The 24,008-nt window shown below is 43.2% G+C and overlaps 1 protein-coding gene across 1 annotated transcript; it reads left to right on the top strand.

Annotated features, from left to right (window-relative positions):
- Positions 1 to 712: 712 nt before the first annotated feature.
- Positions 713 to 23,943, top strand: sestd1 (SEC14 and spectrin domains 1). Its single transcript, XM_085383981.1, has 19 exons — positions 713 to 1,004; positions 2,584 to 2,653; positions 2,784 to 2,892; positions 3,538 to 3,628; positions 3,727 to 3,840; positions 8,711 to 8,824; positions 8,944 to 9,038; positions 9,151 to 9,206; positions 11,143 to 11,214; positions 12,735 to 12,892; positions 15,088 to 15,210; positions 15,371 to 15,565; positions 15,735 to 15,849; positions 15,948 to 16,113; positions 16,838 to 16,919; positions 17,014 to 17,136; positions 20,212 to 20,403; positions 20,535 to 20,638; positions 21,508 to 23,943. Exons 2-19 carry the CDS (start codon positions 2,584 to 2,586, stop codon positions 21,779 to 21,781), a joined length of 2,253 nt encoding a protein of 750 aa, XP_085240107.1. The 5' UTR covers positions 713 to 1,004; the 3' UTR covers positions 21,782 to 23,943.
- Positions 23,944 to 24,008: the final 65 nt, after the last annotated feature.

The following is a 24,008-nucleotide window of genomic DNA, read 5'->3' as shown; positions in this document are numbered from 1 at the left end:
TAAAAAAAAAAATCAAAATGAAGTAAATAATAATAATTATAATAATGATAATATAATACAAAACGAAACCTCCCATAGAGGATGGGTGCCAGACTAGAATTTCTACTACACCAATGTAATAATTCACAGATAAACAGTTAAATTAAACGTTCTTTTTTCCCCACTATCACAGTGGGTCCATAGTTTTGTTTGTTTGTTTTTCAAGGATTTTTTCAGTCAATTAAGAAAAAGTTTTATAATTACATGACATGGTATTCTTTGCACTGAACTACCGGAACTTTTTCTGTACTTTTACACATTTATCATGTACCACGATATTTATATTTGTATTTATATTTATTTATTTAGCAAAGTGGCCACGTGTGTGCCCTGATGTAAAATGAATACTGAGGAAATGGGGAAAATAAAACTTTACACACACACACACACACACACACACGCACACACACACACACACACACACACACACACACACACACACACACACACACACACACACAACATATTTCCAATGTTTCTGAAAAAACCAAACGAAAAAAACAAGAGGGCAAAAGTGTGCAAATCGTGGTTGTAAATAAATGCTGATAAGTAATGCATAAGTAAACATTGGCTCCTCTATAAAATGTGGTGAGAAATTGTTCCTCCAGGCATTTATTCGGAAAGTCGTTTTCACCGGAAGTCGCGTTCTTCGATTTGGCTACACTGAGGCTGCGCACAACAGCCAGCTCCAACGCCTGCCTTGTGAGTGTGTGTTTGGAGTAGGACTGCAGCGGTGTTGAAAGCGTACTGTGAGCTCGTTGAGCTCCTCGGTGTTTTTCATGGAGAACAGATTCACTATCTGCTGATAAATCCGCCCGAGAGGACACAGAAGAGGAGGAGTAGGGAAGAGAGAGGAAGAAGGGAAAAACTGCAGAGGAGAAGAAGCGACAGAGGAGAAGAGGAGGGGGGACTAGGAGGAGGAAAAAATCGGGACAGGGAAAAATGCCGCAGATTTGACTGAAAAGGTAAGAAAACGTGCGGGATCGATAGCTGCTGTTGTGGATCCCGGAGCTGCCGAGGCTGGGCGGGTCGAGGTTTGCGGTGAAGGGGAGGTTACGGCTGCAGCAGCCGCAGTCTGCAGCTGTGAATGTAGGTCATTGTGTCTGTGGGCCGAGCCGAACCAAGCCGAGACACACCGAGCTGGGCCGGATAAGCTGCAGGAGGACGAAGGTGAAGCCCCATCAGCAGCAGCACCAGGAGGAGATAGACACAGACTGGTGCTGCAGGGACCAAATCATTTAATCTAACTAATACTACATCTGCTGCAAATAGCACAATGAACACCTTTGTGCCAAATCATAAATGTGACGCAAAGTTTAGCAGAGGAGTAGAACAGAAGATAGTGGAGCATGAGTTTATACTTTTTTTTTTTAAAAAAAGAGGTAAAAATGATAAAATATGTCATGACTGAAAGAATTTTGTTTTTCAAAATCTTCAACTAGTCAGAACTGTGTGATCATCAGATGTAATAAAGCAAGGACCCCACAGCTCTCCAGAAACCAGATCGACATGACTCACTGTAAGGCCAAAAACAAGAATACTGCAAACACAAAGCTTTAATATAACTCCAAGTTAGAAGCTCGATAAAGTGCTGAGTGTCTGTGTGCCACATCACGTCAAGGTCACTATGTGAACTGCATGATTGCACTCAGCATGCCGTGTGTAACTGAATAAATCCGAACACTACACTAAAATTAAAGGAGTTGCAATCCTGTGTTATGGCTTGCATGGGGGTGATTGCTGTGTCTCAAATTACAAGCAACAGAAAGCAGCTTAGATGGTAAGGAGCTAAATCTACAAAAACACTGAGATGGAATAAAAAAGGAATAGTTTGACATTTTTCTGTAGAGCCTACATTAAGTCCTCCAGCACTGCTGTAATTAACTGAAAAGCCCAGACTGTTCTTTAAAGGAGCACAGCCTTTAATAGGAGAGTGTGAGAAACAATGCAACAACTGTAGAAAGGGCGGGGGTTAAAAAAAATCACCACAGATGTTAAGTCGGCCGATAAGCTGACAGAAATGCAAACTGACTGATTTACTGGCTGACTGCTTGAACTGTGCTGACATGCCGATGAGGCGGGCAGTAAATCGCAGGCCGAGGCCGGAGCCAAGAATCTGAATCGGCCGGGAGAAGCGCCAGCTGAGAGAAAATCCGTACACGAAAATCACAGTGCTGCTTCGCTGATATTGCTCTGACACTTCGGAGCTGGACGCAGCTTTTTAGCAGCCACCCCCAGAGCTGTTTTTTATCACCTATGGCTGCTGTGCTCCTGCACTGACTTGCAAGGACGCTGTAAACTCGTTAGCTGCGGGATTTCTGTGTAGTTTGTGCACATTCTGGTCAAGCACCTCAGAGCTGTTAAAGTGTGAGCCTGTGGGCCAACATCTGATCGTGCAGGTTTGAAAACTGTGGTCTAGTGTTGGAGTTTATTGACTATCTCGTGTAACAGTGGGCCTCTTTTCCACTAACTCACACTGCTTTTAGCTTTAGAAAGGATACCTTAGACTTAAGGAGGAAAAACTGTCTGCATGTGTGTTTACAGATGTCTGCTGTCACAATGGAAGCGACCACCATCCTCCCCATTCTCAAGAAGAAGCTGGCCTTCTTGTCAGGTAAAACACTTGGATTTAAAAGAAAAGAAAATGAAATATCGACACCTGTTTCCTCAATCCTGTGGTCATCCCAGTTTGAGCTGTAATCTGATTCCTCCCCTCTCCCACCCGTCTGCCTGTCACTCTTTAGGGGGTAAAGACCGGCGCAGTGGTCTGATTCTGAACATCCCTCTCAGTTCAGATCAGACCAGCATGGAGGAGCTTAGCGCCACGCTGGACTACCTGCTTAGCATCCCAAGGTACACACAGAGACACGACTGAGGACAGTCTGGTGTGTGTCCCAGAGCAGTTGTGTCACCCAGAGACTGTTGGATTTCACTTTTAATGCTTTTAGACATGTTTGGGTTTTGGCTTGTCAGCGAGGAGCTGCTGGATTTGAACCCTGTGGCTCGAGTGTAGAAATCCAGCTTAAAGGATGATTCTAGTTTATTAAGTGTTACTATTTTTCAACTCGTCCTTTTTGAGCGTCCCCAGCACGATCTGACAGCTGTAATTCTTGGCAGCTCCACAGGTGATTCAGTCCCATTTTCCATATCTGGCCTCTTCAGCTCACGCTTCGTTTCTTCCAACACACGCTAGATGAGCTGTTTAAGCTCCTGTAGGTTGTTTATAGCTGACAAACTGGTATATAGATGGACTTGAAAGAGGAGCAGAAATATACCCGATGCTGGGAATGTGTGAAAAGCATATAAAACAAATAAAAAATAGTCTCAGGCTTTATTTTTGTTACCATTTGTACTTGTGAAGAAAACATAAAGTAGCCTCGGTAGCAGCAGCTTGGTGAGCTGGCTACCCAAATGATGCTCAAACAGGAAACTGTGTATGTAAATGATGGGGTGTGCGTGCGCTGTTGGTAACACACTCCCTCTCTTTGTCTGTGCCAGTGAGAAGTGTAAGGCTCGGGGTTTCACTGTTATCGTGGATGGACGGAAGTCTCAGTGGAACACCGTGAAGACTGTGGTGCTCATGTTGCAGGTAGAAACACATTTAGGCTTAAGCTGTGTTAATGCATTGGCTGCTATGGGTGTTCTTTAAAAAGCAGCAGGCTAATGATGGCGTTGATGCTGTTTCAGAATGTGATCCCACCTGAAGTGTCGCTGGTCTGCGTGGTGAAGCCAGATGAATTCTGGGATAAGAAGGTGACACACTTCTGCTTCTGGAAGGAGAAAGACCGTCTGGGCTTTGAGGTGAGTCTCTGAGCTGCTTCAGCTTGCAGCTAACTTTACACTTAAAGCACGATCTCTCTCTGTGGGTTTGTGGATGTTGAAGATTTGTACCTCAAATGAAAACAAGTCATATTTTGCCTCACGTGAAGCTGTGATTTTCCCCATCTGGGGCCATTTTAAACAAATGGCCGGCGTGTGAGAAGCATTTCTTGTAAACCTCAGATTATTAGAGTGGGGTTTGGTTCCCTTCATCACTGCTCCAACTTTCCATGTTCCATATAACCTTAAGAAGAAACAGAGACTAACACTGTTCTTTTTTGCAGTATTATACATGTTTTGGTTTTGAGAAAGCTCTGGCTTTAGATTTCTGTCACACGTGGTGTAAACTCTTAGTTTCCATCTCCAGCCTGTCAAAAATCAGGTTGATTCCCACATGTAGACTTTTAAATTCACAAGCAGCTGCTTGCAAGAGAGGTAGTCCTTCCCCTAGCACTTGAGAGGGCCTAACAGATATGGTGGCTGCTTTGTTTGCTTATTTTTACACATGCAGTTGTTAAGTTTGCGTGTCGGGATACCTGCTTGTAGGGAAATAACATCTGCTTGCAATCATGTTTCATCATGCTCATCATTTTATGACGGAAATCCATGGCCACACATCGGCATCAGGGCAAAAACTTACAAACACTTTGTGCTTATGCTAAACTATAGAGGTGGTAGTGGGATACCTGTAAAACCTAACCTTGTTAGTACTGGTCATTATCAGCAGGCTGCTTGTGCTTTTTCTGGCATCTCTCGCAGTGCAACGCTCTGCCCTAAGTATAGCCCCACACAGCTGCGTGGCTCCAGACTCCTGTTACTGCGGCTGTGAGAAGTGGTTCTAATAAAAGCGCTATACAAATGCAGGCCATTTACCAGTATTGTATTTATTTTCTTTTCACTTTGTTTTGTGCTGACTCTTAACTCAGTCACTTGTGCACTGGTTACTTCAGGGCCAGTTTATGCAAAATAATCAGTTTTACTATTCATCCTGGAAAATCTTTGGTTCCTACGATACTTGAAAGTAGAATGGGAGGCAGAGCCTTGAGGTTTCAGGCCCCTCTTCTGTGGAACCAGCTCCCAGTTTGGATTTGGGAGACAGACACCTTCTCTACTTTTCTTTAAGATTAGGTTTAAAACACTTCTTTTCGATAAAAGGATCATGTGGCCCTGAAATCCTCTCTTAGTAACTCTGCAGGAGGCTGAGACTGCTGGAAGCTTCCCATGATGCACTGTTTCTTCTTCACTTTCTATGTGTTTATACAACACTTTGTATTTAATCATTACTTAATATTAAGCTCTGGCTCTCTCTTCCACAGTGTGTCTTTTGTCTTGTCTTCTTTCCCTCACCCCCAACCAGTCACAGCAGGTGGCTGCACCTTGCTGAGTGTGGTTCTGCTGGAGGTTTCTTCCTGTTAAAAGGGAGTTTTTCCTTCCCACTATCACCAGGTGCTTGCTCAAAGGGGGTCGTGTAGTTGTTCGGGTTTTCTGTCTGTTATTGTATGGTCTTTATATTACAGTATAAAGCACTGTGGGGTTACTGTTGTTGTGTTTTGGCATTATGTAAATAAAGTTGAATTGATTTCTTCTCAGTCATCAAAAGGTTGTTGGTGCAACTTTGTGTCCTCCCCGTCTTCAGACAAAAACAGTGTAACTGCCACACCTAAAGGATGAAATGGCTGCTTTTACGTGGAGGACTTGGACCAGTGTGAATGTCCCAGTTTTTCTCCAACATTGGAATGAACCAAACGATTTTTTTCATTCTCATTTTCTTTTCCTCTTGATTTTTGGTTTAAAACGCACACGTACCCTTCTGATCTTTGTTGTCACCCGATATCACGCACAGAGCAAGTACGCCAGTTATAATAACCTTAAGCGTCGTTAACTGTCCTGAGTGCTGCTGGAAACCTGAGACAGGATCAATGGAGTGTGAGTGTGTTTGTGTGTCTGCCTCCTCCTCTATTACAACAGATGGTTTTACCGACAGAGATCAGTAGTCATTGTGACCCAGATTTCCACAGCCACGTTGGCTCCACGATTGTTACCATGGCAACCGGAGCAAGTTGGTTGATCTGTATCGACTTGATAGTTGTTAAATAAAGATAATCCGTCACAGCCAATGTTAAGGTGACTTTATTTTAGTAGTGAAATTGGAGCTTTTTTGGTTTTTGTTCTCAGGGCAAGAAATCTCCCTGGTGGTGCGTTTAAGGACATGTGAACATTTCAGAAGTCAGCTCATGAGCTAAATATTTAAAATAATATGGTCAAAAGAAAGAGAGCTGGTGGTCTCATAAATTACATCTGTCTCATTCAATGCACTGGAGTATTACCGCTCATACACAGACCATCATCACTGAGCTTGTGGCTGATTGCTGGTGGTCTTGCGGTTGCATAGCTAAACCTCTAATATATTTGTCACACTGTCATATCTCAATCAGTTATTTTTTGTCTTTTCTAAATGTATTAACAGTTGCTTCAAAGTTTAGATAAGTTTTAAGTATGCACTGGCATACCCAGCAGTTATTTATTTATTTTTATTTTTTCTGTAGTCGCTACAAGTTGCTGAATTTCATACATGCTGCGTTGTCACTGGTGGCCACATCTCTGCTGTGCACGCCCCTCTGCGCACACGCACACACAGTTGTTAGAGATTCCAGTGATGGTGCTGAAATGTTACTATTCCGAACTATGGAGTGTCTCTGAGGGTGACACAGCAGGGTGTGGGTTGTACAGCTGCTCAAACATCTGACCTCACATTTAAATAAACATGCAGACACACGCTAGCTGAGTCCAATTCGTCTGCCGGCATCTGTTGCAGTGACAACTGGAAGTTCGACTCGACGTCAGCTGTCTTAGCAGGTTTACTTACAAAGCAGCAATTAAAAAAGCAAACAAAACAAAAGGCACTTCATATTTGTTTGTTCTCTTTTAAAAACTACATTTCAGGAATGCTGAACGCGCCACCTTCAGATTTAGAAAGCCAAAAGAGAAGTTTATTGTGTTCCAAGCACTCCGCTTGGTTGATGGATCCAAACAATCAGCACTCAGTGCAGTGGCTTCTAAATGTCCTCTGAAAACAAGGACTAGTTATGCATGCCCTTCCTCAGACATACCTATGTCTCACAGGGCTCCTGAGACATGAACACACAGACTGGCTGCCTGGCATGTGGCAGAGATTGAAGAAACTGTGTTTAATCCACCAATCACTGATATCAGAGCCTCAAATTAGACAGACAAACATGATCTTAAATGTAAGGATTGTTTATTGGATTAGAATCCGTAGCAGCCAGTGACTGACATCTAGAATCCATGGACATCACCATATTCTGTGTTTCCTCCCTAAAGCTGCTCTGCTGGGCCTTTGCTGCAGACGCATTCAGTCACTGCATGTTTGTGAGTCTTTCTGTGTTCAGTTTTGTATTTAATAACTGAAATGCACGCTCTGCTGGGCTGAAATCAGGTGACTGACTTTGCCGCTGAAAAAGTCTTGATTTCTTTGCATCGAGACACTCGACACTTGTTTTTTTTGCTGTATGCTTTGGGTCATTATCGATTTACACAGTGAAGTACAGTCCCATCAGTTTTGCAGTATTTGTCTGAGCAGAGTCTTTAGCCCTGTACACTTCACAATTCATCGTGCCTCTCCTATCAACAGTCACATCATCAATAAACACATCTTCATCGGTTCAGGACTGTGCAGGTGTTATTTTTTCTTTTCTTTTCTTCCAGTTTCAGGTTCATGCCAGAGGACTAATTGGGATTCTATGTATTAAAACCTGTAATTCCATGGAGTTAACGCAATGCTTTAATTAGTTGAATTCAAGCTGATATTCTGCACTTCAGTGACATGTTGTCACATGTTGTTTGATTGAAAATCCTCTGTGGTAGCAAAAAAATTTGTATTTGTCCAACAAATGATGGACTTGAATATATACAGTTTATTGACATGCCCTACTTCAATCCAAATAAAATATCCTGGGTGGATGCTCATTCATGTCCCATGTAGCCTTACGTTATACATTTACACATTGATCCACATAAAAGCCACAACAAATCAATAGATAATCAACAAGTTGCCTTGGTGTCTTACCACTTAGCCATTAATGAAACTTTGAGATTCGGCTGATAGAAAGATATTTTATTCGTCGTTGTGTGTGCCTGTGTCTTTCTGAAGACTCTCTTCCAAGTCTGTAGCTTAGTTTCCCTGCTGGTTGTGTGGTTTCAAAATCCAAGACATATAAGAGTGTCTCGTGGTAAATGGATGCAGCACCATATGTAGCACCTAACAACCATCTTGAAATCGTCTGCCCTCAATGTTCCTTTTTCTCCTGTGCCTTTTTTATTTTTTTGTGCCTTTTTGTATTAGCTTGCAGGTACAATTGAGTGCGCCTCTATTTAGTTTTGTGGTGCGTGCGCGTTGCATATCGATGTGCAGATCACAGCTACAACTAGTACGGACAGATTTATAGTCACTGGAGGCCAGATTTGGGCCCTTAGGCCTTGCGTTTGATGCCTGCTGTTACATATATGTGATGAAGCTATGGACTAATTAGTAAATGCTTCTAACAAAAGGTAAGATTTCCAAAACATTAATAAAGCATTTCTTTTAAAAGGTCACACAAACTGTAATTCTGAAAGTAATATTGAGTGGCTTTATGATAGACTGTCTGTTCTGGCTGACTTAGATGTTCTGAAGTGTTCTGTAGTTTCGTGTTAGTTTCTATAGTCCAGGTTGACCTCTGTGTTACTTCTATATTGAAACCTACATGACATTTCTCAAAATAGCACACAGTGTGTTTAGTGTGTTTCTCCCTACTGATATGTGTTGCATGTTGGCATCACTGCTTCCTGTCAGGTGATCCTGGTTTCAGCCAATAAGCTGACTCGTTACATTGAACCGTGTCAGCTGACGGATGATTTCGGAGGAAGTCTGGACTATGACCACAGCGACTGGCTCAACAAGAGACTGGTATCTATCTATTTATTTATTTATTTTTTTTTTTTATGCTTTCGAGGGATTTCTGTAACTTAAAATATTTGTTGCCATGGTAACCTGGCACCAGAACTGAGTGTTTGGCTTTGTTGCAGGTTTTTGAGAAGTTCACGAAGGAGTCTACGTCACTGCTGGACGAGCTGTCGATCATCAATGATGCTGATAAAAGCAGCTCAATGGACAAGGACAAGTAAGTACACACACACACACACACACACACACACACGTACGTCTACAGTTTAAACTAAACTGAGGGCAGACGGGTGAAATCCAGAGCCGTGTGTCTTGTCTGTCCTCTGCAGATCTGCCGACTGTGCCCTCTTGCCATCGTTTGACCCTGAGACTGTCCTTCAGACTGGTAAATATACATTTTCTTTACTTTATCCTCTTTCAGGAACTAAGATAATGTAAATGTGATTGCATTTGTACTGCTGGACTAGCAGGTAAAATACATGCAACTCTCGATAGTAACAACACCCAGCGTGAGGAGGCATTCGACTTTTTTTAAGCCTCTTTAAATGATTCAGTGGATTGAAAGGTCAGTTTAGCGTTGACCTGAGGAGTGATTAAATACTCCTGATAAGATGAGCAGTGGTTTTGAAAATCAGGTAGTGGACATTTGTGAATGGAAAAATAATGTAGTGCATTCCTCTTTTCCCCATTGAGGTCCAACCTACTTCTTCACAAAGCACACAGTGATTTCTATGATAGCTCCTAAAGCACAACGATAAACTGTATCAAGCTTTCAGGTCAAGCAGGCGGCAGGAGGGGAGAGAATATCTCGATAATGAAGCACAGACATGATGGTTGACTGAACAATCATTCTGCTCTTCTTGCTGCAGAAACATACAATTCTAACACAGGAAAAATTAATAGAGCATGTTTAAATACATCAAATGTTGACTGGAGTGCTTTACAAAGACGTGACAACTACAGCTTGCCAAGAGCACAAACAGTCTGTCTGTGAGTATTTGGGCAGTGACACAATTTAAAGTAATTTTGCTTTTATAGACCACTGCAGCAGAATGATCATTTAGGAAGTCGAGGCATTTTGCATAATCTTTGCTACAGTGTGCTTGGGTGTGTGTGGGTGCTGCACACTGTGGAAATAAAAAAATAAACACAGATATTTCTTAAAGATTTCAAAGATGTCAGCCACGCTGGGTACTCTAGTGGAGCTGTTTCTAAGGTTATTTGCTGATTAAAATCTGTATTTTAACTGGTAATGTTGAATGAAAAGTGCTGATTGATAAGGCAGGTGGGCGTTCCACTCCCACTCGAGACTCTATCCACTTGATTGAGTTCTTGGATTCTAGAAAGCGGTGGTTTCGCAGTTCAGTAACTACAGCGGAGGTATTAATGATTAGCCAGTCAGCACAACACACTTGGCTTCTGCAGTCCTGAGCCATGGGCACAAAACTGGAAGAACACACACAACCATTTTTCAAACAGTAAAGACACTATTTTTTTTTTCAGGTTATTTAATGCAAAAATAAATAATTTTGTACTTATAAATATACACAAATATATAACACAGGCTGTCAGCAGCAAAAAAGGCAGTGCTTGCTGACAAAAGAGTTCAGGACATCCTCAACATTCACCTCAGTATCGCTGTCATCGAACAGAAGCGATCTTCACTAATTCATCAACTCATATCGGACTGCTTTCACAAAGTTTTACGGCTTCCTCCAGAGTAAAGGGATGTGGACACATATCGATAGCTGGGTTAAACAGCAAACTGACAGCCTACACTTACTACGGATGAAGGGCAGCCAGAGTTGTTTGTCCTACAGTGGCTACTGTAGCTCGGATTATGCATTCGAATTGGGAGCGGAAAGAAAACAGGACTCAGCAATCTGCAATTTATTGAGATTTACTGGTGAGATTTTACTCACTGTACCTTTAAACAAAGCAAGCTGTGTGGTTTTTGTTTTGATTTCATCGTTGCATTTACAAGGAATGTTTTTAAATTGTATTTTTTAAACATGTTTTCCCCATTGCAAGTTTGCTACCATCAAAATCTAAAGAACACACTGAAAACACAGGAAGGATGGATGTGTTGACTGTACAGAGGGGCCTATGATTGTGTGTGTGTGTGTGTGTGCGCGCGTCTTGGGCTGAGGTGAAAGGAGTCTTTGTTTGTAGTACCACCCTCCTCCCTCCACCAGATCCTTTCGTAATTTAGCAACATTTACACAAGCATTGACTCATTATTGCTTCTGATGCTTTTTTTTACCACCTTTTTAAATTTCAACTCTCCTCTCTCTCTCTGTCTCTGTGTGTGTCTGCTGAAGGTCATGAGTTGCTGTCGGAGCTGCAGCAGCGACGTTTCAACGGCTCAGAGGGAGGAGGAGGAGGACAGGGAGGTGAGCAAGCAGCTGTCAGTCACCCAAATGTCGCTGTGCTGGCTCAGCTCAGACAGAAGGGTGATGCACAGATTAATTAAGAGGTGTCCTTTGTTTTCTCTGGAGTTTGGCGCATGAATGCAGCCATTCATTTCCTGGAGAGTACTATGCACTGTGTACAGTACAGTGTGACGCAGTGTAAGTGGATGCTGTGTTGGCTACTGGAGTTCTGTGTAACATTGTTTAAGAACTAAGAAACATCACAGCTGAGGCCTCAGCATCCACTAATTCAGTTCATGCTGATCTGCTTCTACTGTGGTATGTCTTCAAGAAGCTGCACATGTAGAATCATCACAAAATGCTGTGAGGTAAATGCAGTATAGCATCGTCAGGCCTGATGGGACTAAACCTTACACTGGCAGAGAGCCAGAAAAGTTGCTATGGAAGTATAACCATGGAAATGAAAGTAAATTTAGATGGAGCCCTTCTAAACTCTGACTAAGCTTAAAGTTTATCAGTCTCTCTCATCACTGTGGAAGAATTCTAGCCCATTGTGTTTTTTTGTTTTTTTTACACCATTGCTTCAGTTTTTTGGATTTGGAGCATTTGTTGATGCACAGCTCTCTTAAAATCCCAGCTTTTCAAGCCGGATGAGCTCTGGATCTTGGATTCTTTTCTTTTTCAGTCATTCTGTTGTGGATTTGCTCCTGTGCTTGGGATCATTGTCCTGCTGCATAATCCACATTTGACTAGAATAATTTGTATGCAGAGGGGTTCATGAACAATTCAGTGACTGCAAGCTGCCCAGGTCCTGTGGCTGCAAAACCAGCCCAAATCATCACTCCTCCATCACTGTGTTTGAAAGTTGGTAAGAGGAGTTTGATTTTCACCAAATGTGGTGCTGCGCGTTACAGCCAAACATCTCCACTGTGGTGTCGTTTGTTTGTCCAAAGAGCATTGTTCCAGAAGTGTTGTGGTTTGTTCAGATGCAGCTTTTCAAACCGTTGTGCTGCTATGCTTTTTTTTTTTTTTTTTTTTTTTTGAGGCTTTCGCCAACCCTTCAACACAAACCATACTTGTAAAGTCTTTTCTAATTGCACTGTCATGAACTTATGAGATGCCACTTTTGAGGGTTTTTTCCCCTGAATATATTACATGGTCAGACTTTAGAGTGAATTTGCTGGGACATCTATTCCTGGGAAGTTTGAGACATTGTATTAAAAACAACTGAATGTTCCAGTGCAGCAAACGTCCCAAACTACTACTTTAGAGAGGTGATCACACTTGCAGATGATCAGTTTAGTTTATTTCCTCAATCCACCTTAGCTCAGTTTTCCTATTGTGAATTAATCATTAAAGTTTAGAGAAACAGTGATAAAGTTTTATTTGAACAGTTCATTTTATAGTGCCGGGGTATCCTACACGAGAGAGCTGATATTTCAGTTTCCTGATGAGGAACCATTGTCAGCACGTTTTGTAAGAGTAGATGTGAAATGCTAAAATCCCACAGACCTTCTTCCTGACCTCTCTCTGAACTTCAGGTCCAGCCTGGTGTCCAATGGAAGAGGAGCTGCTGGCTCAGCCTCAGGTGATGAAGCTGCTGGACTCCCTCAGAGAGCAGTACACCAGATACCAGGAGCTCTGCAGGCAGCGAAACAAACGCACCCAGCTTGATGAGATCCACGCCAAAGTCATGCAGGTAACGCGCACACATGCATCGAGTGTCCATCTCAATATATTTCAGTTTCATGTGCAAACACTGCTGCGTTTCATCCTTTTTAGCAACTTTTATTTTTGACCCTTGGTGTCAGTGAGCTGCCTCACTGCTCAGCAGCACTTGAGGGCGAGATGAAGTAAACTCGCTTGTTTGTGGAGTTCTTTCAGCTGCAGGGGCTGATGGTTAACACCAGTGTCTTGGAGATGAGCCTAGGGTTACCATAGTAACTGAAAAATATCGGTCACTAGCTCGGAGGATTTGAGGTAGTTGTGGAAAGTTGGCCTAGATCTTGATCAAACTGTTCATGTGTGTGCCCAAGCTCTTCAAGGCATCACTGACCTGATAAATACAATCAAGTTATGATCCTGACACACACACACACACACACACACACACACACACACACACACACCTGGATAAGCGGTTACTGTGCTGTATAAATACAAGCACACAGACAGCCTTCATACTGATAGCTGTTTTTAGATTATTGAGTAAAATGATGATCATGCAAATACTGCTTTCCAGGGAAACCTTACACACATTTCAGACCCATCACCAATTCTGCACATGAAGCCCGCTTTCTTGATGTGATGTCACAGGTGTTGGCATCCTGGTTTTTCCTTGTATTTAAAACTCACTACATGAACAGGCAGACTGGGTTTAGAGTTTGTGAGAAGGAAACATTTACCAGACAGAGGTAAATGCTTCCTTTTTAAAGAAAACGTAGGTTTTGTTGTGGAAAAAGGGGGGAAAAAGAAAAAGTGTGGCTCCACTCTTTGATGTTGACAAGGAGAAATCCTTTTTAATTGCTTACACATTGGTTTACTTTACACTGATCATTCTAATTTAATTCTCAAGCATGTGATGATCTATACTGATATCACGTCTGGCAGCAGTAGGTTCAAAGATCCTGCTGGTCACTCTGCTGCTCTGAGATGCACCAAGGTTCCTGTTGGAGAGTGAAATGATCCAGAAGTGCATGCAATCCAGATGCTTGAGTGGCTCTACTACCTAGGCCGTTTGAGTACAGTAAACTCATTGCCATGGTCAAGAAACCAGTTTGAGATGATTTGAGCTTTGTTACATAGTTGGCAGGAAAGAGATGGATATATATACAGTTAGGCTGTGGCGTTTAAACGATGCTCTGTTTGATGTAATGGGCCTAAAGTGTGGCAAGAAAATCCCACACCATTAAACCATCAGCAACAGCCAGCATTTTTAATACAATGCTGCTTTCCTGTTGTTTATGCCAAATTCTGACCTTATCATCTGAATGTGACAGAAGACAAGGCAAAGTTTTTCCGGTCTTCTCTTTCTGATTTTGTGAGCAGCTGTGAACTGTAGCCTCAGCCTCTGCCTTTGGCTGACAGGAGTGGTACCCAGTGTGGTCTTCTGCTGCTATAACCCATCTGCTTCAATGTTTTATTACGTTCAGAGATGCTCTTCTGCATACCTTGATTATAACAAGAGGTTATTTGAGTTACTGTAGCCTATTTTAACCCAGAGAACTACTGCTGACTGGATGTTTTTTCGTTTTTGGGCCATTCTCTGTAAACCCCAGAGATGGTTTTGTGGGGGGAAATCCCAGCAGATCAGCAGTTTCTGAAATGCTCAGACCATCCTGTCTGGCATCAACAACCAAGCTACGCTCAAAGTCTTCAACGTTCTCATTCTGATGCTCACCTTGATCACATTTACAGGCCTAAACACATGGAGTTGCTTCCATGTTATTGGCTGTTGATTTGTATTCAGTGTGCCTAATGTAGTGGCCCATACGAGGAAAGACTTTATTTTTATTTATTATTTTATTAACATCACGTTATTAAGGAGTGTAGTTAATGTAGTCAGATTCTTTAAGCACTGGGCTTTGCTGTGGTTTCCCTTAAGTTCTTTCAAATTCTCCTTCATGCATTATCGACCTCGCGTTGAAGTTGCTGACAGTTTCATTGCTTTTTAACTTGAAGCATTAAAGAAAATGGTAATAAAAACAGCCAAATTCAGCACAGATGCTTCAGTTTCAGTGTACTGGCTCTGCGTGAGATGTCAACCAAATGTACATGTTTCCTTACATTTTTATGGTCACCATTTTTCAAGTTTGCCGGCTTGCGAAGGTACCCAGAGTAGATTGTCCTCCTGACTCTGTAGGAGATCATGTATTTTGTGTTTCTCTCTTCCAGGTGGTCACCTGGCTGCAGGGTCCGGGTTCAGAGCTGCTGAAGACTCAGCAAACGATCGGGGACTCGATTCGATCAGCTCAGGCTCTGCAACAAAAACACGAGGAGATCGAGAGCCAGCACAGTGTAACGAAACACACACATCATGATCAGATACATGTGATTTGAACAATCTGATGAGTCGGCTGCTGTTTTTAGTTTCCCTGTTAAAAGATCACAGAAACTCGCTTTTGGTGTTTGAGGACTGTGAGGCATGAGCTAATTCTGTCTCTCGCTGTGTGTACAGGAGTGGTTTGCTGTTTATGTGGAGTTGAACCAGCAGATTGCTGCCTTGCTCAGCACCGGAGAGGAGGAGGAAGTGGCCGAGCTGAAGGCGCTGCAGCAGCAGCTGAGCGACGTCTGCTACCGCCAGGCGGCTCAGCTGGAGAGCCGACAGAACGTCCTGCAGGCAGCACAGGGCTTTCACAGCACCACGCAGGAGGTAAAGCACAGTCTTAGCACTGCTAGGCTATTAGCCTAGCTCGACAGCAGAAATCTACTCTAACCTGTAATGTTGTCTTGCTGTTATCCAGGATGGGTAGACCTGTGAAAATGCTAATGACTTCTTCAGACTGATCCAGGTTTTTTTTGTTTGTTTTCTGTCTCTGCAGTTGTCTCAGCAGTTGGACGGTCTGCTGGGCATGCTCTGCGCTGATGTGGCTCCAGCTGATGGTGCAGCTATTCAACAAAACCTCAAACTGCTGGAGGAGAAGCTGCAAACCGTTGGTTTGTACCCAGAACAATCAATCCCCTTATTTTCCGTCAGGATAATTAATAGTTTTCATGAAGGTGCTCCGTCACATTAACAATCTCCTCCAATGCAGAGGCAGGTCTTACCTCGCTGCGACAGAAGGGGGCGTTGTTGCTGGAGCAGATGTGCAGCCAGCCGTCCTGGCCTCTGGAGGAAACTGAGAGTCCAACCACAGAACAGCAGGACGGCGTTCAACACATCCAGTCTGTGATGGAGGACATGCAGCTTCGCAAGCAGAGGTTACTTTTGTCTTGTTTTGCTACAGGGAGGGGTGAGTGAGGGTTTTTGGGGGGCTTTTTTGCCAAGAAGGAAGCTGTATTTAACTCCCCACTTGAAGCTAGAGTCAAAAACTGCCTGTTCCCACTCCTAACAGGATAAAAACCAAAGCCGATATCTGAAGTCCCCGATCCTGATTGTGATTCTCTCAGATCTCACTCATGCGATAATCCTCAAAAAATGAGTGAATAAAGCTTAATGGCTAAGGAAAAACAAAGAGTTGTTTGCTTCTGTGCAAAATGCAGGTGGATATTTAAAACAAATACTGCTGTCCTTTTATTTATAATTTAACAAGGCTAATATCATGTTTTTTAAAAATTCCAGAAATATCAAATGTTTTACACAGTGAACTTTCCAGTTTTGGGCTTCATCTACATTCTGGGTTTTCTCATTTACACCCACAAAAAAAGGGAACTGTTCAAATATTAAACTTTTCTCTTCCCTGTCCTCTGGCTCCACCTTCAGGACAAACTTTGTATTGCCGCTCCAGTAATGGTTCAGATTCTGAGGTATGTGGTTTGTTTGTGGTAGTGGCAGCGGTTTACACAATTACCTAACAAGCAAACCCCCCCAGGAGATTAGACACAGTTCCCTGTGGTGTTGTGTCAGCAAGAGCATGTGGTGTGAAAATCTGTTCTGCTGTTTGTTTTCCAGACTTGAAGGCATATTTAACTGTGTGTGTTGCAGATGTGAGGACATGGTGGACGTAAGGAGGCTGAAGATGCTACAGATGGTCCAACTGTTTAAATGTGAAGAAGACGCTTTGCAGGTGAGGAATGCAACACAAAACGCAACAAAACACACACACATATGTGGATTTCATGTGTTTATGTTATGATTAATTTGTGCATGCATCTGGTTAGGCAGTGGAGTGGCTCAGTGAGTTGTTGGACGCCTTGTTGAAGACTCACGTCAGACTGGGAGACGACTCTCAGGAGACCAGGACCATGCTGGACAAACACAGGAAGTTTGTGGATGTCGCTCAGGTGAGACGCTTCACTTGATCTTTAGCTAACATAAAAAATCCAGCTGATGTACCTAAACATCAGCATGACAGTGTTCATAACGTTTTTGCCTTATTCCTCATGTCTTAGTGTTTTGTGTGTTTTTCACACTTAAATGTTGGAAACCATCAAACAAATTTAAATATTAGACGGAGACGACCCTGATTATTGCCAGAGCTGCTGAATCAAGACTCATCAAGCCACAATCTAAAGAAACAGTTTGGAAAAGGTTACAAAGTCATTTCTTTTTTTTTTTGCCTGTCCCATTTGGTTCTTTAGCCGTCAGAATTGTTGTCTGAAGACCAACAAGGATACCCAATGGATTTACTTTGCCAAATGGATCATCATGGCCTTGCCGTATTGGTGCATTTGATTGACCTTTGTTGTTATTTTTTATTTTATTTTCAGTTGTTACAGACGGGACAGACATGACTGAGGGATAGGAAAGGGAGAAAGGAAGATGAAGGAAAAGAAAAACAGAAGGGGAGAGGGACAGTGAGAAAGGGCACTTAAAAAGAGAAAGAAGAGAAAAAAAAATCTCCTGGATCACCTGTTGAGAGAAAAAGAAGAAAACAAGCAAAAAAAAAAAACAGCAACATACTAAACACAACACCATCATGTTAGTTTAGCTAAGTGTAAACAGCAGTAAATACTAAATATTGAATGTTGTTGTGCAGCACGTAGGACCGACAGTGCACAATGTGCTTGGAAATAGCAGCCAATAAAGGTGTAGTTTATGTCTATGAACAGTGAACACCCGTGTGCACACCTGTGTGGATCAGCACGCTTCAATTCAAATGGTTTCCCCATGTAACGGTCTGTTAGAGGATGTAGAGAGCCATAGCCCCGTCTCCCAGGGCATGAAGCAGGCATGGAGGAGATCCAGGCTCCAGACATCCAGAGGCCCCAGAGTGCGAGAGCCCAAGGAGGACCACCAGAGGGGCATCGTGCCACCCTCATGGGAAGAGCTGATGACAGCCCCAGATGAGGGGTCACCCAGTAGCCACGGAGCAGAAGCCAGAGGGGGCTCCACCGGCGTGCCCGCTGGCTCTGCCGGCAGCCAGCTGTGCCAGAGTGAACCGAGCTGCAGGCCCAGAGGCCGGAGGCCCAAGGGCCCCCTTTGCCCCGGAAGAGGCCTGACCGTGCAACAGGCACCAGGCCCCGCCAAGTAGTCACCGGGAGTGAGCTGGTACATACCTGAGCGCCCAGCCCCGGACACCAAGAACCACCAACGCACCGACCCCTGAGGGCATCAGTTACCGGCAGGGAGTGTGGTGAGATAGGCCTTTGGAGGGCCTGGGAGTTCCCAGAGAGGTGGAGTCTAAGACCCGACCTGACATATAGACACAGACAAACAGGCACACACAGACACAAACATGCGTTCCCACCCTCATGCACACATATACAAATACTCAGCACTCACCCAACGTAGGGATAGACATACATGGACATGTACACACAATCACACTCCCCAAACAAACTCTATACCCCGGGTCCAGGTACCCTCGCCCATGGAGGGGGAAACGGCACCTAGACCCAGGAGATGCTACCCTTTCCCCCGGGGTGGAGGCAAGCAGACCGCCCCAGGCTCCGCAGCAGCAGGGAGGCCCCGCATCCCAGATCCCAATGGGACGGCCAACACCTCCTCCCAGCCCCCCCGCCCCGATGGCCAGCAGAGAACAGGGGTGTGTGAAGACCCCAAACCTCCCTCCTCTCGCTCATGTGTAGTGTTGCTGTGTGTTCTAAGGTTCATTTAAAACACGGGCGAGCTTGGTGCTGCTGCCAGAGTGCAGCGGGTGTTAGCACGGCCCCTCCCGAGAGCCCTCAATGCCTACATGGATTTAAAATTGAGAGGTGGTCACCGGCGCCAGAGGTGGGGTTGAATACACAGACCGTCCACTGGACGCCGTTAACGTGCCCACCCTCAAGGCCCTATATATATGTGTTATGAGAGTGTGAGTAATGTGGATGTCTAAGTTGTGGAATAAAATTGAGGCACAGGCAGCCAGAAGGGGACGGGGGGAGGGATGCCTCCCCTGCACCCTGGTGACACACCCGCACCCCAAGGCCCTACTTGTGTGGGTGGGTGTGTTGGAGCGGGAAGAGGGAGGCAAAGTCATTTTTAAGGCTTTGGGTACTCCAGTGAACCACAGTGAGAGCCATTATCCACAAATCGTGAAAACAGTGGCAAACCTTTCATGAATGGCCTGTTGACCAAAATTACTCAAAGTGTGCAGCGACGACTCATCCAGGAGCTCACACAAGAACACAGAACAACATATCTAAAGAACTGCAGGCCTCACTTGCCTCCAATAAGGGCAGAGTTCATGCTTTAACAATGAGAGAGACTGAAGACTGACCAAAAGAACTCAAAGGTTCGTCGCACAATTGTCAAAAAATATCTTAATGATCCCCAAACTTTTGAGAAAATATTCTGTAGACTGACAAAAGTTTAACTTTTTGTGAGGTTTGAGTCCTTTTACATCTGGAGTGGAACTAACACACCATTTAATAAAACAAACATACCAACAGTCAAACCTAGTGGTAGTAGTTTGATGGTCTGTGGTTGCTTTGTTGCTTCAGGACAAGCTCAAGCACACCTGGATTATCTAGAAGGAACATGATCTTAAACACAACAGCAAGTCCAAAACACGAAAAACAAAATGATTCTTTTGGAGTTGCCTAGTCAAGTCTGGACTTCAATTCAAGATGAGATGCTTTAGTATGACCTTAATAGGCACTCAAACTCTCCAAGTAGCTGAAAATTGAAACATCTTGCAAAGAAGCCATACTAAATTAGTTTCATCTCGCTGGAAGAGTGTCCAAACCAGTTTCATGGAAATCTATTTGCTAGTTTAAGGCTGGCTACTCAAAACCAAAACTGTGAAGCTAATGATGCCGAAGGATCACAAATGTCGTTCGGGTTTCATCATCCAGGTGCCGTTTCTGTCTGAATGTCTGCACAAAATGAAGTGCAGTCAGTCTAACAGATTATATTTAAATATTAATATTAGATGTTATTGAACTGAATATGTTTCTGTCTTCTTGTTCCTTCAGAGCACCTACGATTATGGCCGCCAACTGCTGCAGGCCACCGTCGTCCTCTGCCAGTCTCTGCGCTGTACGACGCGCTCGTCTGGAGACACTCTGCCTCGCCTCAACAGAGTCTGGAAACAGTTCAGCGTCAGCGCCGAGGAGCGACAGCAGAGACTGGAGCTGGCTCTCAACTTCCACACTGCTGCTGAGAGGGTGAGAAAAACACTTTTAAACTGTCAGATGTTACATCAGTGTCGAGTCTGGACGCGTCAGCATGCCATTATTGACTAAAAATAAGCCACACGGTTATTTAAAGTCTAAATTGTATGTTTACTATGGTCCAGGTGTTACAGCAGGAACGTGTGGAGGCGGAGTCTTTAGATGAAGTCGACTCTTTGGGCAAAACTCTGCTGGACAGACTGACCATGCCTGTGATCTTCCCTGATGGGTACGTACACATTCATTTGATGTACCTGAATTATGACTTTATATGTTTAATGCTATCCTAAATCATACAAACACTTATTTGGCTATTTAGAGCCACATGAATTCACTTTGCTTTTGTTACCAGTAATTACTGGCATAAACCTAACATAAAGAGCCAGTTATCAACACAGAAATGTAATAAACTACCTCATGGCTTACAGGTGTCATGTCGCAGCAAGGTCCTCTGAAACATGCCTGCATTATCAAACCTGAGGAGTTCAGTTTTCAGTTAAATTCTGTTTTATTTATATAGGACCAAATCACAACTGCAGTCAGCTGAAGGCTCTTTATATTGTAAGGTAAAGACTTTAAAATAATACAGAGAAAACCCCAACAATCAAACGACACCCTTTGAGCAAGCACTTAGCAACAGTGGGAAGGACAAACTCCCTTTTAACAGGAAGAAACAGGGTCAGAGAGGGGTGGCCATCTCACACAATCAGCTGGGGATGAGGGAGGAGAGGATAAAACACAGACTGTGGAAGAGAGCCACAGATTAATAATTACTAATGATTAAAAGAGCAGTGCTGATTTCGCATGAAAGCTGAAGGCTCTGCCTCCCATTCTACTTTTAGATATCTTAAGAACCACAAGTGAGCCTGCAGTCTGAGAGTGAAGTCCTCTGTTGTGGTGATATGGTACTATAAGGTTTTTAAGATGAGATGGGGTCTGGTTATTCAAGACCGTGTGTGTGAGGGGAAGGATTATAAATTTGATTCTGAATTTAACTGGGAGCCATTGAAGAGAAGCCGATATGGGATGCTCTCTACTTCTAGTCCCTGTCAGTAATGGTGTAAAAGCAACTCATAATCGGGGTTCTTGTGATTTCAGGAGCGAGCAGTTCTTTGGGAGTCCCACTGACACGGCGGCAGCAGCAGAGGGTGTCAGAGAGCGCCTCCTGTTGGTGGAAGAGCGGCGGCTGCAACTGCAGGAGGCGAGGCTGCACAATGATGGGGATGAGAGGGAGGAAGAAGTGTTGAATGGGCAAGATGCAAGACTAGATGTAATTGGAGAAGAACTTAGTGAGAAAGAAGACCAAGATGAAGAGGAGGAGGATGTAGGGCAGCAGGAAGAAGATTTGGAGAGGGCTACACAGGATTGCTAATGGATCGCTGACGATGTTAAACCGAGCAGCCTTAATGAAGCCTGTCAGCGAAGGGCTGCTGATTTCTACAGACCTCTCGTGTTCTCTCCTAGGGCAGGATCGCCTTCTGTCGGCTGCTTCTCTTACTGCAGCGGCTTTTCCCTACATTAAGACTACACTGCACCATCAGCATCACTGCATAACACTTCCTGCAAGAGGATAAACATGTTGGACACCTTTCCTCCATCTGGTTCTGGAAGATCAGGCATAACAAATGTAAAATACTGGAATTGTTTACTGGAATGTCTACTCCTTTGATGATAATCAACTGTAAAATAATCCATTTCAGGTGAGAATAGTCCCAGCTTGTATCTAACTGCTTCCTCCTCCTCAATCCCTACAGTAGACAGAGCTTCTATGGTGCTTCCTGTTGGTCTCATTCCTGCATCAACAGTCCTGATACTTTAGTACTTTAGTACAAACAGGCTGGAAAAAAAGCTTCTGTCCAGCTTTCTGGAACTCGAGGAAATGTTTAAAGTTCAAAAAGGCATCAGGAACAAATTTCATTCGGTGTAAAGTAAAAGGTTTGTACTCGTTGGAATTTGTTCTAAAGTCTGCCTGAAGTTTAAAATTTTCTCTACATTAATCACCTTATTCCTAGCCTCATGTTAGCGGCGTGCTACACGTGTCATTCCTTTTTTCCAGCAATAAAAACTCTTATAATAATGAATAATGCAGGAATACAGCCTGTTACACCTTAAACAGTAGATCATATATAGAATAAGGACACCTGCCTTCTGCTACCAAGGGTTCACAGAAAGTGGCATCAGAGTAGTAAACTGCATTAACTAATACTCAGATAAATTATGCTAAGTGAAAATGGCGTTTAGGCTCTTATTTGGATGAACTTCTTTCTGCTTTAACATAAAAAAAAAACAAAAAAGCAAAAGTCCAACTTTATTTTCTTGGACACAGGAAAAAACAACTTTGACCTGCAAGAGCAGGGCTTCACAGACAGAGGTTAGCATTAGCATAGCAGAGCTTTTCAGAGGCTTCATTTTATGTTACATGAGCCACTTTGTAGATGGCAGAGCTGTGTTCCTGCAAACATCTTAGTAAAGGTAAACATGTACTAAAGGACTGACTTAAGTAACCAGCAAACTTTGCATCTGTAGTTTAAACAAAGTAACATGGGAGTAGGAAAAGGTGTCTATGAGTCAGCTTCTAGGAGGCCATTTTTTCATCAAGACTCACCATCAGGTACTGTTTTAAAGATCATGAATGTGCATACTTTTTTCAGTTTCTGGATGAGTGGCTACCATTATTTTATGCTAATGAGTTTTAACTCAACAGTGAAGGCAGAGACTGTTTGACGTGGCTAGCTTTAGTGTGGCTGAGTCAGCAGTTCTCACACTGCTTTGTACAAATGAGTGGGTGTAGTTTCTTTTTCAAGTGATCCCATTTTCCTGTACGTGAGTCATGATCCAGGATAAGGAGATGGATCACTCTGACCATAGCTGGGGTCAAGCAGTGTGTGTGACTACAGCGGTTAGTGTGATGTAATAAAGTATATCAAATGTAAATGTCAGATTATTCATTTATTACAGTTTTATATTGATCATGGACTGACATGCTATATCCAGATATATATTTAGGGTTTTGGCTGTTAGAACACTGCCCCGTTTTTTTTTTTCTTTTAAAAACATTTCTTCAAAATATTGTTTTTGTATTCTTTTTGGGCCTTCATATCTGTAGTTACACATTCGAACAAATAAATGTGCATAAAGGAGAGCGATTTCTTTTTCATTTCAGTTGGACTTTAACTTTTTCCCGTTGATGCAGTCTCTGGGACGTCATCCATCACTGTTGTAACATTGTGTTCATGACTCTTACGTCTGTCAAGGACTTGAAACGTTAAACTTCCTATCATAGTGGAAATCAGACCATGTGCTGTTCACTCAGAGGCCAGTATCTGGTTGTCATTAGCCAACGTAGCAACATCCCAAAAGGACGGATTCTTTTTTTTTCCCCTGACATTTTTCAAGCAAACCTCTCAGTAACTGGTTGGTGTTTGACCAATAATTGCTGCTGTAAGTGTAATTGCTATATGCTTTGTTCTGTCTATTCACATGTACCATGACATCAATACAGCATCCTTCTCTAAATAAAGCTTTTGAACTTCATGGATTTGTCGCTTTCATGATAACAATTTTTGTATCAAACAGCAAAGCATAAAACAGGTTAATGG

Source organism: Rhamphochromis longiceps, linkage group LG16 (assembly GCF_057381845.1).
Source record: "Rhamphochromis longiceps isolate RC_006_pf linkage group LG16, R_longiceps_female_GT1.1, whole genome shotgun sequence".
NCBI classification, from domain to species: domain Eukaryota; kingdom Metazoa; phylum Chordata; class Actinopteri; order Cichliformes; family Cichlidae; genus Rhamphochromis; species Rhamphochromis longiceps.
Note: the sequence above shows the minus strand (reverse complement) of the source record. Positions and strands in the feature narration are given on the sequence as shown.

Coding starts and splice junctions, on each gene's coding strand:
- sestd1 (XM_085383981.1), top strand. CDS start 2,584: ATGTCTGCTGTCACAATGGAAGCGACCACCATCCTCCCCATTCTCAAG. Junction 2,893..3,537: donor TACCTGCTTAGCATCCCAAG/GTACACACAGAG, acceptor TGTCTGTGCCAG/TGAGAAGTGTAAGGCTCGGG. Junction 15,211..15,370: donor AGATCGAGAGCCAGCACAGT/GTAACGAAACAC, acceptor CTGTGTGTACAG/GAGTGGTTTGCTGTTTATGT.